The 16993-nt window shown below is 33.4% G+C and overlaps 1 protein-coding gene across 1 annotated transcript; it reads right to left on the bottom strand.

Moving 5' to 3' along the window:
- Positions 1 to 2762: 2762 nt before the first annotated feature.
- LOC124366913 lies at positions 2763 to 14074 on the bottom strand. Its single transcript, XM_046823514.1, has 5 exons — positions 13967 to 14074; positions 6492 to 6521; positions 5938 to 6358; positions 4565 to 4693; positions 2763 to 2958 (listed from the first exon to the last, which is right to left on the bottom strand). Exons 1-5 carry the CDS (start codon positions 14012 to 14014, stop codon positions 2852 to 2854), a joined length of 735 nt encoding a protein of 244 aa, XP_046679470.1. The 5' UTR covers positions 14015 to 14074; the 3' UTR covers positions 2763 to 2851.
- Between the last annotated feature and the right edge of the window lie 2919 nt (positions 14075 to 16993).

The following is a 16993-nucleotide window of genomic DNA, read 5'->3' as shown; positions in this document are numbered from 1 at the left end:
TTATTTAGTAATAAGAAATAGTAGCAGTAGTTGTTTATTTTAACCTAGATTGTTGTTATTTATTAGGTTAATTATCTAATTAAGAAAGACATCAGATTACAGATATTAAAATATAGTGTTACTGATATTTGATTGTTTCAATGAATGATGGCAAAAGTCCGGTAATCTCTTTTAAGAACTCTTTACTTAAGAATCCTTCCATCCTCAAAACAAACTTCAGACAAAGAATTATATAAATTCATGCAGCGTTTCCTCCCATTTATCGATAATCCTGTAAAGGTTTGGTAGTAGAACACGTTCAATAGGAGAAAAAACGATTTGATTTGTACCAATTTAATTAAGTCGTATTCAATGTAGCAGGAACTTCGGTCATTATACTGAACTCGGCGTTTCCGCTTATTGGATTTGGGTATTAGATTGGATATCGTTCTCCGAACAAGTTCTCTCGCAGTAGAGCTACAAGTGGGTTTACATTGCCTACTCGGTAGTGTTCAGTTTGTCGTTCGATTAATCTCGGTTGTTATTTCGAAGCGAGAAATGTTTCTTGCAACGTCCTTTGAAACAACGATCACTACCACTTGGTACACTTTTGAGGCGAATGCAACAGAAGGTTAAATATAAATTCATCTAACGATAATAAGTGAGCCGTTAAATGTTCGTGACACGTGTCCGTAAGTGCCGCTTAGAACTGTCTTGTTAGAACCTAATAAGAGTCCTTTCCTTCCACTTCAGCCACTGATTTTTATAGACAGACTTAAAGGTTAATAAAAACCATGAGAATTTTTAAAATTCTGTTTAAGTTATCCCTATTTTTATAAGAATTTACACATATACATACTTACAAATACTTACAATACTATTATGAACGTTATGATAGTTTTATAAGTTATTTTACATACGAGTTTAGGAAACTAAATCGAATAGACAGTGACTGAAGGGTGTAATCTCTGCGACATTATCCGGTTCGTTGGTTTGAAAAATAAACTATTTTCCCGACTGGACATTGGAAGGGGCCTGTACCACTATGCGAGTATATACTTCCCTCGTATCTGTATTTTTTTATTTGCAACTATTATTTTCATGACTATCAAACTATCAGGTTTTTCTGTTCATACCACGTTGACAAATCGGTAACATAATTAAATTTTGAGTTATGTAGTTGCTGCTCAGGTTGATAGTTTTAGTGTATTTCCTCACAGAAAAATATGTTAATGGCAAAAATGTAGTATACAACCAACTTGTACTTTTGATGTCATTTAATTCGGATAATTTTAGCGTTCTAGTATGTATCCCACTTTCATCCGTGCCAGTGTGATGTGTGGGTGTATTTGTCGTACTCGTGACTTGTGTTTGGGACTTGCATTCTCGGCAGTGACAACGCCTTGACTAGACTCCAAGCAGCTTATTGGTACGTTTGAAACCATTCTTTCCATTTTTTCTTCTTTCTGTTCTCTATTTTTATATTTTGCAATACCTATCCCACTTGAAAAAGAGGATAGATTCCAAGCCTCGAAAACGTTGTGTTATACCATAACGATAGCAAATTACCGAAGTCCTATTATCCTGTCATAATGGTTAATTAATAAATACTGATACAGTATCTAGTCTAAAGCAATGAAATAATATGATATAGTGAAAAGGGACTACAAAGAAAGAGCATATACTGAATAGTATCAGGTTTACAGATATTCATACCTTCGAAACACCAAGGTATGAAAAAAAGGTATCGAACCTAAATTATTAATTTCCTTTTATCTTTTTCTTTCAGTTTGGATTTTAGAACAGTATATGACTATGGCATGAAATTAAAAGCACAGTTCTGTATAATGAATCCGGAAACTTGCATTAATAACACCTGAAATAACAACCGCTATGGGATTGACCTTTTTTTTTTTGTAAAAAAAGAAAATGATAATGCATTTATTTCGCTTTATTTTTTGGATGAGCGAAGCGACAACAGTAAGTAGAACCGATTGGAAGGTCGTGTCAACCTACACATATGTGGCGCGCGTGGGGTTTCCGCACATTACATTGAGAACGCGCTGTCATATTAGAGAGAAGATGGTCTAAAGGTAGAGGCTTTAAGTCGGGATTTTACACGAATAAGAGTTAAAACAATTGTAGAGAAAATTTATGCAATTGTGAAAAAATCTGTTGATCGATTTGGAAAAAAATGTGGGGAGTTTCTATAGTAATAAAATAACAATAGTATTCCTGAAGCAGAAAGCCGATTTGGATTGTATAACCAGTCAGTCTAGTTTTTATTGAACTCGATAGAGATATTCATTGTTCGCCGCACTAGTGTTCGTGAAAGTCGTAACAGGAAAGTTCCAAAAGAGTTAAAAATATAAATCGAATGTTTGTTTCAGATCAAATTTTTTAGCTTTACACACTTTAACTAACAGTCATCACGGGACCGTCATAAATTAGCGTCAGTTGACCATAAATAGAGTCTTAAAGAACCGAATTTAAAACTCTTCATTCATTTGTCTTATAGTGATATAAACCTTCTTTATGTGTTTGACAGTTGGATTTTTAGGATTTTGGATTTTAGGACAGTTGGATTTTAGGATTTTGGATTTTACGACAGTTGGATTTTTAACTATTTTGATATTCATCTATTTTAACGTAGCATGGCTGACGATAATCTTTCCTAGATAACATCCCTTTATCGATAAAAAAATGTTTGCTTATTCAATGAAAATTGGCTCTCGGCAACTAGACTATGAGGAAAATGGGTAATACAGTAAATTGCAAGGACATTATGAAGAAAATTAATAATTCTTTACAATTTCTTGCTGATTACTTGTGTCACCACCAACAGATCTTCCTGAACTTCCAGATCTTCCGGTTATCCAGAGAAGCTCCCAGCCATCTGCTGTCCCTGACCGGCCCCGGCAGAGATAGTCTCTGCGGCCCCTGACAACATTTCGGCCCCTGCAGCGGCCCCCTCAGCACCTGATGGCAATCCGGTAAATTCTCAGAGATCCATAACCAATTTCATAAGTAATTCAAATTCTCGTACATCAGTGCTTTTTTGCACTTTATTAATGCTTTAAACGATGCTAATTCAGTACTTTACTGTCGTTGTTTCAAAAGCTCAGATGTTTAATTGATTAATGACATTTTTATGTAGGAAGGCCTTGTGGAATAGATTTAAAATTATGAGACAGTTGTGTAATTTTTAGGCAGCCACATCTCAGAGATATAGTTACCATTATAAGATGAATTCAAATTTAATGAAAAAGACCTAAGACGCTTGAATTACATCTTTAAATCTTTAATTCCAGCGATTTGACAATAGGAAGAGGAAACGTAAAAACAAAAAGAAGACAAATAATTTTTTATATGTTGATATGTTGATTCAGATCTTTGATAGAATTATTTTTCATCTGAAAACACAAGCTTATGCTCGTGGGGTTAGAAATTTATAAATGATCAAAACTGAGTTTGATATTGTTACATGTCTTTTCCAAGGAATTTGGCTCAGCGTTAGTGAATATAGGTATATTGATCTTATGTGTAGCAATCGTGGCAACCAGAAAAATCAGAACAAATAAATTTGTAAACAAGCTGCACACAGTAATTTCATATTTAAATATGTGACTTTTAGTCATTGAGTAAAAATAAAAAGAGTGAAAAGGCAATGTTACAATTCGATTCAGAATTCTAGTACCCTTACTGGAACTTTTATTACTTGAAACACTGCTATGAAACGTAATTAAATGAACAAAAATGAAAATGACTTATGTGCCAGGATATCTTAAAAGATTTCATATGTTTCATATGTTCATGCCTTAAAAATTTGGCATGAAACTTTATTTCTATATACACAAGAATGTTTTTCATGATGGTGCATATCATGGAATTTGGCTGAGTGTCATTGGAGGCTGTGATTCAGTAGACCGACACAGTTTCTCTATTGCCTGCCGGAGGGGATGTGAAAGTTCTTTATGATTGATCGTCCTTTTATCAATCCGTAGAACATGTGAAATTTTCTTCATAGAGTAGAAGGAAACAAAATACAATTGAAAGTCAATGTTGAAAATTGATGACAATATTTGATTGCAGCGAAATGTTGCGTTGTAGTATCCTCCCTTTTTTACCGGAACATTTTATTTTATTTTAAACAATGCTTTGAAACCTCACTGAATTCAAAGCATATTAATTTATCATGTGACGAAATATCTCGAAAAATATTTAATCTATAGACTTTAAATTTTGCTTAAGACTTCTATTCAGCCTACGCAGAATACAATGATTTCTATGATAGAGAGTATGCCCAACCATGGAATTTGGATTAGCATAAATGATCTAAATTACATCTAATATCACTTACTCTAAAATGTGGTGAGTTTCATACTCTAACTAAACCATTTTCTTAAGGGGCTATACTAAGATTGAATTAAATATAGCGTAAAAATGTTAACGTTTTGACGTATTCCACTACGTAGTCTTGTAACAGCTCTTCATTTCGATTTGAATTTTGATCACGTACAGGTTTAATTCCCAATAAATTATGAGTGAAAAATTTAATTCTTGGGTCAAGGAAAGTAAACTTTACCTGCTTTCCCGCTCTTTGCTAAGTCGGACCCTGCGTTTGCCGCCATTTTACCACCCTCGAAGCCCTTCTCGGCTATGGTTGCTCCTTTCATGGCCGTCTCCATTGCCTTAGACTGCATGTCCGCTCCACCTGGTGAAATTGAGCTAGATATAATTTAAAAACGAGATGATTTTCTTAGGAACATACGTATTTATCAACGTTATAGATCACAAATACTGAAATTGCGTAAGCCAAAAATGAAACAACATAACTAGTGATTTATGAAAAAAGTAGTACTGTTTTGTGCAGTAGTCTTGTATAGTAGCCAATGTCCATAACAATCAAGTATATTAATTTAACTCTATTGAGAAAAATTTGCGTTTAATGTTTAGTGGTATTATTCATTATAAATTGCAGCAAAAGAGTATAATATTAACTTTTTGTGAGTAAAATGAGGCATAAGATCTATGTCATAAGAGCTATATAGCTCTAACTATAGCTCAGTAAGCACTTAATCTATCGGTACTCACTGTTCCATTATACTAACAGAGTTCTCATCCACAGTGTTGATTTAGTGTGAGAGTTAGCACAGATACTGAATGGGTTTATATAGGTTATTCAAATATACCTTTTACTGATAGAAGGAACATAAGCTTCAAATCCGTTCACAGTTATAAATTACTCAAATATTATGGCTTTTATTTACCTACCTATGGTTATTACTAGAAGAAATAACATCCTATTTTTTATTTTATTACAAATTTATTTCTAGATAGATTGTTGCAGATAAAAATTTAAAATTTGACCTTCACGTAACAACAAAATTAGTGCTGTGTACAGTACATTTTGTTACGTGTGACATGTTAAGACGTGTTAGGTCTCGTTTACACAGAACAATCTTTAAAATGTTGGCTGTAGAATATGTTATGAAATGCACGTTACTTGAGGGTCGAGACAACATTAACAGGACAAGTTTTCTTGCATGTTGCTTGTTATATATTTTTATATATATGTTATATATTTTTGCATGTGGCTATTTGTCAAATTGTTTATAACTTTGTTGTTATTTATTTCTTATCATACACCACAAATTTATTACTGTTGCTAGTTTTTATATTTAGTTATTTATTATTGTCTTTGTTTTTTACCTTTTTGTTGATTATTTGTTAACTTACTTCTATTTCTTACTTATTCGGGGTTTCGTTGATAATTTATTTTTAACACGGTTTGTTATTTAATTATATATGTAAATTTTATTAGTTCTATTAATCGTTTATACTCTTTTTAACTTATTGATGTGTACTACTGGTGTAATTCCGTTGGAAGAGTAAATAAGAATAAGAATAAGTTACAAATATATAACCCAATGTTCTGTAACAATTTTCTTAACTTACTGTCCCCCTCAGAATCACTATCGGGGCTCCTGGCAAACCTTCGGTTCAGTTCGTCTCGGTAAAAGAAAGGCACTGGTGTCTCATCAGTACCGACGCGATCGTCTACTCCCACCAAGCCCTGATCAAACGAGAACTCCGGATCCTCAGGAACTTTGGGCATCCCATCCAGCATTTTCTCGACTCTCTCCAGCTCGTTCATGATCTTCTTCACCCGGGCCTGCCAAGGGTACACTGCTCTGCGCTTCCTGCCCAGGCCGACCAGGGAGGTGAGCGAAGAGAAGTCGACCGGAACTGCGGAGAATACCTGGCCGAAGCTGTCAGTAAACATCGACGAGACCTCAGTTGGAACCATCATGGACATGATCATGCCCATCAAACCGACCATGTCGGTCAGCGGCGTCAAATCTAGCTGCCTTGCAACCTGTAAATATAAACAAAATTTGGCATAAATATAACCTAGCTACTAACAATAAGTTTCAGACTATTTATTCTGAAAATGATGCTTGTTTCAAAGAAATTTTAGGGACATAATGAAAAGTATTGTTTGGACTTACCCTGACATTCTGAGCCGAAATCCCCAGAATCTAAACATAATGAAACACGATTAGTAATTTAATTTCAGCGTACACATAAATACAATATTGTTTACAATGAAATAAAAAAATCCTGTTAAGGACACAAGCTTTACTATTTTAACTATTTATTTATTTCACTTCCAATGGTAAACCCAGTGTACAAAATAGTAAAACAGATATATTAATATCAACATAATCATTTGGTTGTTAAATTAGAATAGTAAACAGGTGACAACAGTACAAAATAATCTTAGCAAAAAAGCGAAAATATAGTAATGAGTTAATAAATAACAATAATAAATATATGATAATAAAGTAATAAGTTATAATAACAAGTAACTTCTAAACGTTCAGGAATGCAATAGTGGAACAGCTATTTAAGGGAACCAGGTAGGTAGTGAAATATTTTAATTTAAAAAATTTTTTTTTTATTATTTATTATTGTTGCCAATCTTTTTCTGAACAATTTGATACCAAATATATGCAAATCTAAGCACTAATTCATATTAATTTTAATTTTTTGTGCGGGAACGCACTGAGCTGATACACATATCAGTAGGATTTCCCATTTGTTTCCCCTAAAGTTTCCCCCTACACCCACTAACAATTTACCAATTGCTGTGATGGAGCACATAAAACCAATATATAAAGACTTAGCAGACCCAAATTTATTAAAAAAAATGTGTTCACGGAAAGACACAAAACCAAAACGAGTCCTTCAATAATATGATTTGGACAAGGATTTCCAAAAACAATTTTGTTGGACTTTCCACTTTGACAATTGGAGTGCAAGATGCAATATTGTGTTACAATGATGGAGCTCTTGGGAAGATAAAAGTTCTTGATAAGTTATGTGGCCAAGCAGGAACTAATTGTGCTGTAGGACTCAAGCGACAAGATGAACTCCGCATATTTGAAGCTGAAAAAAGCCATGAAAGATATAGAAAAAAAGCAAAAGAAGTCAGAAAAAACAGTGAAACGTAGAATACTTGAGAATGAGGAAGACCCAGATAACCCAGCCTATGGCTATGGTGCACACTAATTATGTTCAAGTAGGTAGGCCTATACACATTTGTTAGTTTTAGGGCAGAGTAAAATTAAATGTTGGTTTTCCGAAAGTTTGTTTTTTTTTGTCATTTGGTACCATTATTTTGCAAACTATTGAACGAAATTTGACCAAACTTGCACACATTCTTTGTATTATCACAATAAACAATAATAAGATGTATTATTACATGAAAATAAAAAATAAAAAAATTATAACACTTTTATGCAAAAAAAGTTTAAGAAATGTTTTAAAATTGAAAAATCAATAAAAAAAAAGTTGTAAAAAATATATGTTTGAAAATCCTTATTATTGTTAACAGAGCAACAAAAAAAATAGTGTGAAAGTTTCATTGCAATATCTCTTTTAGTTTTTGAGAAAAGTGTACCTAAAAAAGGTAAATTTTACATGGGCGAGATTGCCACTACCTGGTCCCCTTAAACGTTGGTGACGTCACTGTAAATACTCAACATATAATACTATGCTAAAGGCTAACTAGACGATACAGCTGTACTGAAACTGAGAAAATACTTAAAACGTTTGAAATATAAACCTTTTTGTATGATTATGCAAACCAAATCAAGCAAAGGAAAGGTGTTGACGTAGATGTGATTATTACGTTCCAACTCCGACTCGTGCTGAAATGAATGCGGAAAATTAGGAAAATATTACTTAATAAGTTGTGCATAATAAATTAAATTATTTTATAAGGAATGAATTGTTTGATCAAATATAAATTTTTGACTATGGGATATTTGTGAAGGCAATAACAAATTTTAACATTTACCATCGTTCACAGACAAAAAATATTAAAATTACTGTTTCAACCCACAATCTGATCCGTGGGAAACTAACCTGAACCTAATTAAAATTTACGTCTAGTTTTGTCACTCGTCTCGAGCCAGGAAACCAATAAAAAGACTAAAAGAAAAATAAAAGAAAAAAGAATAAAATTTTTCGTAAAAATCTCTAATTGGTTCTTTTAATTTCTTTTGTTACAATGAATTTTAACAATAATTTTCTGCTACCATATATGAAGCTTTAATTTGAGCAAAGATTGAAGTGGGTCGATACATAACGTTATTACAACTGTCTGAAGAAGTAGCCTCCATTAGAGACAAATCCTTCTTTCTCTCCAGCCAATGAGAAATGGGTGACTTTTTGTACCTAATACTCTTGTGTTCTTATTACAAATTGATAGAAACAGTAAACGCTTATGAGAAAGCTAAGAATAAAGCGTAAAATTGTTTGGATTATTAACATTTTGTAGTAGTTGTAATAATGTTTTCACAACAATATTTTTATTTTTTGTCCATGAAGTTTATTTTAGTTTGATAATTGTTTGAAAATATATACAAATATCCGTTTCAAAGAATAATGTAAAATGTTCGGAAAATTCCTGGTTCCTTCACAAAGGCTCCGTTATTGTAATACATTGGGTAGGGTTAAATAATATAAAATAAATTAAAGAACGCATGTGACAACAATACGCTTGGTCACAAAAACAACCACAGACAACTGGGGTTCTGTTATACAGTAGATTATATTATATACATACATTCTATGTCATACAAAATTACTGTTATACCCTGCATAATATTAAAACGTTATAAACTCAATTCCTTGGAAAGTAATTGATTTAATAAAACAGTCTAGCGAGGAAGAAAAATTAAAGGACTTTCATGTGGACCACAAGTCACTTATAGACGGAGTGGCCGATCTCTTGTGGACGTTCTAAGCGATTATTACTTGGAATTATACATTCATCAAATAACATATATGTTTCACTCAACATAATTATTTAACAATATAATTTACAACCGATCAAAATGCTCAATTACAAGGCGTTTTAACGATGATTGATATTAGAAAGATAATTACGGTTTACTACAATATGTACGTATAATTTAGAAAATATCAAAGTAAACTTACTTTAAATTGATACGAACGTTTTTCTTAATAATATGTCACTTTTAGTTAAAAAATAAATATGTATTTAACTTACATTGCAATCGAAATATTAAGCGTATTAAAACTTAAATTTTACACCTAACATAGAAGAAAAACATAACACAGAATATACAAATTTATTATATATATATTATATTATATTGCTTATGCAACTAAATGTAAGGGGCGGATTTACTAGTAAAGATCTAAATCTTATCCCAAAATAAAAGGTGGTCTTATCCCAAACCCCTTTTTTACTTGTTGTCATAGTATTACAGACTGAAAGGTGGCAGACAGAACAGAAATTTTTGCGTCCCTCCAGCAGGCAGTTGATAAAATCTGCCAGCATACTGAGTTATTGACTGGAATGACACTGAGCTGAATCTCATGGATAGACATGCATAATCGTCGAAATTATTTGTATCTATGTAGAAATAAAGTTCAATGCCACATTGAAAACCTACAGATGAATGAAATCTGCAGCCGGATATCGTTCTCAAGATGTCCTGCGGATAGCTAGTCTACATAAAAGGGCATAGCAAAATCGATCATCATCAAACACGGCATTGCCCAAGTAGGAATAGCGTTACATACCAAATGTAAATTCCATAGCTCAATTCGTTTTTGATATATTGAGCAGAAAACATACGCACAGGCATATAGACAGACAGACGTACAGGAAAGAGTATTTGTCAGAACATTAAGTGAGAACTATATGTAAAACGTCAAGTTTACAGTTAGATTCATTCCCTAAATATCAGCCTGATTTGTAGGCTTTGCTAACGCTCAGCCAAGTTTCATTACAGCTGGTTCTTAGGAGTATGTAAAAATAATTTATGCCTATTCAAGCAATAATAATGTGATTTATATGAGTTTTTGCCGGAAGTTAATAAAATAATAAAGTATTGAACATTTTTCCTGTTATGAACTGTTGTTTCTTTTAAAATAAAAGCTTGGCTTTTATATTCTTTTTTTGAAGATTTACAATACAGTTTAATATCTGCCTCCATTTTAATTCTAGCAATTAATTGTTAGTACAGGATACGTGTGTGGTCTAATCCTAATAATATTATAAATATAAAAGTGCCTTTGTTTTTAAAGTTTGATTTTCCCGTGTAAACTATTCAACCGAATGTACTGAAATTTTATATGGGCATTATTAGGATCCCTGGGATAAGTATAAGCCTATTCTTAGTACAAAAATTTCCATCTTTGTCCAAAAAGTGGCATTGCAGCAAATAAATATTATTAATTGAAAGAGGTTTTTAAACGTAATCAAATGTTCTGTGGCATCATTGTTTTACGACCGCTTTGTGTTTAATTAATTTAACCACTATTTTAATTTGTTTACATTTTAGGGAGAAATCACAGAGTAAGCTTGAAGTGTAAGTAACAAAACTTTTAACCTGTTTTGCACCGCTGCTGTTAAGCACAGATTAAAAACAATATCCAGATAAGAAAGTTAAACTTTTAGTAAAAATATAGTTTTAACTGTACGTATATTGCAGCAAATATGTATAAGTATGCAGTGCTTGTTCGGTACTATATATGTACACTATGTGTTACTGTAGGTACAATGAGCTCACATTGCAGTAGTGTCTTGTTACTTGTAATGATATGTACTTAGTTTGACCCAGTTCTAGGTACTACAAGTACGTGCTTGTAACAATAATAGACATAGTGCAGGCCTGTGGGTTGTTGCCATCACACACTATTTACATTTCGGTTACTTGTAATGATGTGTACTTAGTTTGACCCAGTTCTAGGTACTACAAGTACGTGCTTGTAACAATAATAGACATAGTGCAGGCCTGTGGGTTGTTGCCATCACACACTATTTACATTTCAGTTACTTGTAATGATGTGTACTTAGTTTGATCCAGTTCTAGGTACTACAAGTACGTGCTTGTAACAATAATAGACATAGTGCAGGCCTGTGGGTTGTTGCCATCACACACTATTTACATTTCGGTTACTTGTAATGATGTGTACTTAGTTTGATCCAGTTCTAGGTACTACAAGTACGTGCTTGTAACAATAATAGACATAGTGCAGGCCTGTGGGTTGTTGCCATCACACACTATTTACATTTCAGTTACTTGTAATGATGTGTACTTAGTTTGATCCAGTTCTAGGTACTACGAGTACGTGCTTGTAACAATAATAGACATAGTGCAGGCCTGTGGGTTGTTGCCATCACACACTATTTACATTTCGGTTACTTGTAATGATGTGTACTTAGTTTGATCCAGTTCTAGGTACTACGAGTACGTGCTTGTAACAATAATAGACATAGTGCAGGCCTGTGGGTTGTTGCCATCACACACTATTTACATTTCAGTTACTTGTAATGATGTGTACTTAGTTTGATCCAGTTCTAGGTACTACGAGTACGTGCTTGTAACAATAATAGACATAGTGCAGGCCTGTGGGTTGTTGCCATCACACACTATTTACATTTCAGTTACTTGTAATGATGTGTACTTAGTTTGATCCAGTTCTAGGTACTACAAGTACGTGCTTGTAACAATAATAGACATAGTGCAGGCCTGTGGGTTGTTGCCATCACACACTATTTACATTTCAGTTACTTGTAATGATGTGTACTTAGTTTGATCCAGTTCTTGGTACTACAAGTACGTGCTTGTAACAATAATAGACATAGTGCAGGCCTGTGGGTTGTTGCCATCACACACTATTTACATTTCGGTTACTTGTAATGATGTGTACTTAGTTTGATCCAGTTCTAGGTACTACGAGTACGTGCTTGTAACAATAATAGACATAGTGCAGGCCTGTGGGTTGTTGCCATCACACACTATTTACATTTCGGTTACTTGTAATGATGTGTACTTAGTTTGATCCAGTTCTTGGTACTACAAGTACGTGCTTGTAACAATAATAGACATAGTGCAGGCCTGTGGGTTGTTGCCATCACACACTATTTACATTTCGGTTACTTGTAATGATGTGTACTTAGTTTGATCCAGTTCTAGGTACTACAAGTACGTGCTTGTAACAATAATAGACATAGTGCAGGCCTGTGGGTTGTTGCCATCACACACTATTTACATTTCGGTTACTTGTAATGATGTGTACTTAGTTTGACCCAGATCTTGGTACTACAAGTACGTGCTTGTAACAATAATAGACATAGTGCAGGCCTGTGGGTTGTTGCCATCACACACTATTTACATTTCGGTTACTTGTAATGATGTATACTTAGTTTGATCCAGTTCTAGGTACTATACAATAGTACCTTGATAATAATAGACAATTTGCCAGTAGGTACCTGTGTTGTTGCCATCACACACTATTTACATTTCGGTTACTTGTAATGATGTGTACTTAGTTTGATCCAGTTCTAGGTACTACAAGTACGTGCTTGTAACAATAATAGACATAGTGCAGGCCTGTGGGTTGTTGCCATCACACACTATTTACATTTCGGTTACTTGTAATGATGTGTACTTAGTTTGACCCAGTTCTAGGTACTACGAGTACGTGCTTGTAACAATAATAGACATAGTGCAGGCCTGTGGGTTGTTGCCATCACACACTATTTACATTGTTAGTTGTAATGATGTGTACTTAGTTTGACCCAGTTCTAGGTACTACAAGTACGTGCTTGTAACAATAATAGACATAGTGCAGGCCTGTGGGTTGTTGCCATCACACACTATTTACATTTCTGTTACTTGTTTTAATAATATTTTACAAATAATAAGAAGTTATAGTAATAAATACTATATTTCATTGAAAACCAGGCGATCCTTTACATATGGAACTAGCTGTTACCCGTGGTCTCTCTCTCACACACACACACACACACACACACACACACACACACACACACACACACACACACACACACACACACACACACACACACACACACACACACACACACACACATATATAAAATTTTTAATAAACATTGAATCACAAAAAGTACTTGCTCCGCCGGGGCCTGAACCCACATCTGTCACTTGCCGAGTGTGTGTGCTACCACTACACCACAGAGCCCATACTTTTTACAATTCAATTATTTTGTATTTGGCCGTATCTGTCACATATGCGTTTAAATAACCAGAATAACATTATGATTGGTAAACCAAATACCTGTAAAACGACTTTTGTTTACATTCATTAAATTTGTAAAAATAGCAATTAGCAAATTTAATTTTTAATATACATTGAATCTAGATCCCGGTGGAGTAAGTAATTTTTGTGAAACAAGGCAAACCCAACATTGGTGTTGAACATATAATTCACTGGAACTATAATTGTTTCTAAACGTGCCTACGAAATTTCGTGTAAAGCCACTGTTAACTTCTAGTAAACACACAAAACAAAGATCAATATTAACAATAGACCTTAACTAACAATTCTGACCGCAAAGGAAGACATATAACATTATTTTCAGCGTAAAAGATTTTTATGTGTAAACAGTACTCACAACGGTGGCGGCCACTGCCATAAAAATAGGCAGGTAGCAGATTTTCATGGCGCAATCCTATTCAGCTGGCTCCCCGATATCGTTTGCGTTGTCCCTGGACCAACATCCGGACAGCGTTGTTAAGATTTTATCTGCCGATACAATCTTTACATGCGGACTACCGGGTATTGTCATCAAGTCTATTCAGATTTTACGTGTTACAATTAATATGTGAATATTTCCCATTTGATAATTTTTAACATCTCTTATTATATTTAACCGGAACTTACTTATTTGTGCTATTGAAATCACTATATATATATATATATATATATATATATATATATATATATATATATATATAATTTCAATAAACATTGAATCACAAAAAGTACTTGCTCTGCTGGGACAAGTATTTATATTAAATAAATATATTATATTTATATAACATATTTATTATATAGAATAAATAAATAAATAAATAAATAAATATATATATATATATATATATATATATATATATATATATATATATATATATATATATATACCTAGAGAGGGCGTAAATTTTTCAGCCAATAAATAAACAAATTATACGCAAATGTCAAACAAGCTTGTTTCAATTACTTGAGGAATTAACTCACAGTCTCTCTATTAATAATCTCTAACTTCAAAAGAAGGAGGTCAAAGTGTATAGTTCTTAAAAACAATCGTTAAAACAACTAAATCCCATGGAGTGACATACGCCATCATCGGAATCAGTGTTATTTATGTACAAATAATGCTTCGTGTAAATATTCCATAGATTATTTGTTCTCAAACAGACAGAAGTAAAGTTTTCAAGGACCTCGATTGGTGGACTTTGCTAACGTTCAGTGAATAAATTAACAAAATATGCACTAACGCTTTAAAAATTTTATTTAATTTTGAGATTTACTTGAGGAACGAGCCCGCAGCCCTACTGAATAATTCCTTCTTTTGTTTTGTACGAGGATTTGGAGCGAGATCTATTCAGCTTAGGAAGTGGTTACCAGTGAGTTTGAGCCTAACAGTTCCAGCTTCATTAGAGGAGGAAATGGAGCACCAGAGCTACAGGAGCTACATGGAATTAGATCATCTTTAAGTGTGGAGAATCGGTTGAACTAAACAGTGTTCTTAATTTATACGCATACGTCTTTTCAATGTGAACATATGATAGGAAGGGATAATATCCTAATAAGTGTAGTATAGGACTTTTACAATAAAACACACACACACACACACACACACACACACACACACACACACGAGTATCGTAATCTTATTGGTTCTCCGTTCCAATACAAGCAAGACTAAATAAGTCGTAACTTGTCAAGAAAGGCTTTCAGAGAAATCATTTGGAGACATAAACAAACATCGGAAAACAGTTTGCCACAGCTGCGTATGACGTCACTGTTGAATTGTTCCACTCCCGATGTTGGAGAGAGGAAAAAGGGAATGGGGGATGGGGAGGATGTGAGGAGCGGGTCAAATGTTGGTAACATGTGTTGGTCGTAAATATGGCTTTTTCAATGACAACAATGCTAGATCTGCCTAGTAGTATTCTAGTTCTGACATAACAAATTATATATATTGAATAAAATCGACATGGAGCGATACAGTGCACATTTCCGTTTCATAAATGAGATACTGAATGAATTAAACAATGGATTTAATGTATGTAAATTAAAAAGATTAAGAAAATGTAAATCAATATGTCGTAAGTGAGGTATCTGATTAAATTGAATTGCCATTCAAATTTATCTGTTCGTCAGTCTAACAATAACAGGCAAACAAATAGATACTTTACCTCACTACGGGTACTGGTGAGTTTACAAACATTCAAATGACTCATTAGTTTAGTTTATCAACCGGTATGTCTATCTAACAACACTTTGTAGATATTTGGTGTATCTACTTGTATATCTATCTAACATCAGATTGTGACTATAATAGTATCCATCTCCATATTAGTATCCATATCCATATTAGTATCCATCTCCATATTAGTATCCATCTCCATATTAGTATCCATATCCATATTAGTATCCATCTCCATATTAGTATCCATATCCATGTTAGTATCCATCTCCATATTAGTATCCATATCCATATTAGTGTCCATCTCCATATTAGTATCCATATCCATGTTAGTATCCATCTCCATATTAGTATCCATATCCATATTAGTATCCATCTCCATATTAGTATCCATATCCATATTAGTATCCATATCCATATTAGTATCCATCTCCATATTAGTATCCATATCCATATTAGTATCCATATCCATATTAGTATCCATCTCCATATTAGTATCCATATCCATGTTAGTATCCATCTCCATATTAGTATCCATATCCATATTGGTATCCATGTCCATATTGGTATCCATCTCCATATTACTATCCATCTCCATATTAGTATCCATCTCCATATTGGGATCCATCTCCATATTAGTATCCATATCCATATTGGTATCCATCTCCATATTAGTATCCATATCCATATTAGTATCCATCTCCATATTAGTATCCATCTCCATATTATTAGCCATATCCATATTAGTATCCATATCCATATTATTAGCCATATCCATATTAGTCCACCATCACTTAATGTCACGTTACAAGTTGTTTTAAAGTTTATGGCTCATTTCAATAGTTATATTTGTTAATATTTCAAATTTCAAAATAGCATATGTTTGAATTCAAGTTTCTTCAAATATGATTTTGCGATTTTATCGTTGCTACCATCGTTACGTACAAGATCGATATAAAATGTTCCCTAACGCTCAAACATGTACTAAAATCTAATTCGATGCTGCTTATAATAAAATGAAGCTTAATGTATAGTTTCAAATCTACAGAAAAGTTCGTTCTCGGGATATCGTGCGGACAAACTGACAGTTATGCAATTTTACCACCCCCTCAAGTGATAAGCTTCGTTAACGCTCAGCCAAAGAGTTTTCGTACTTTTTAGAGAATCGAAAAATGTACTGTATTGCACTTCTAGTAGACAAATGTAGCT

The sequence above is a fragment of the Homalodisca vitripennis genome, chromosome 7, assembly GCF_021130785.1.
Source record: "Homalodisca vitripennis isolate AUS2020 chromosome 7, UT_GWSS_2.1, whole genome shotgun sequence".
Taxonomy (NCBI): domain Eukaryota; kingdom Metazoa; phylum Arthropoda; class Insecta; order Hemiptera; family Cicadellidae; genus Homalodisca; species Homalodisca vitripennis.
Note: the sequence above shows the minus strand (reverse complement) of the source record. Positions and strands in the feature narration are given on the sequence as shown.

Coding starts and splice junctions, on each gene's coding strand:
- LOC124366913 (XM_046823514.1), bottom strand. CDS start 14,014: ATGAAAATCTGCTACCTGCCTATTTTTATGGCAGTGGCCGCCACCGTT. Junction 6,359..6,491: donor TTTCGGCTCAGAATGTCAGG/GTAAGTCCAAAC, acceptor TTATATTTACAG/GTTGCAAGGCAGCTAGATTT. Junction 4,694..5,937: donor TAGTGATTCTGAGGGGGACA/GTAAGTTAAGAA, acceptor CAATTTCACCAG/GTGGAGCGGACATGCAGTCT.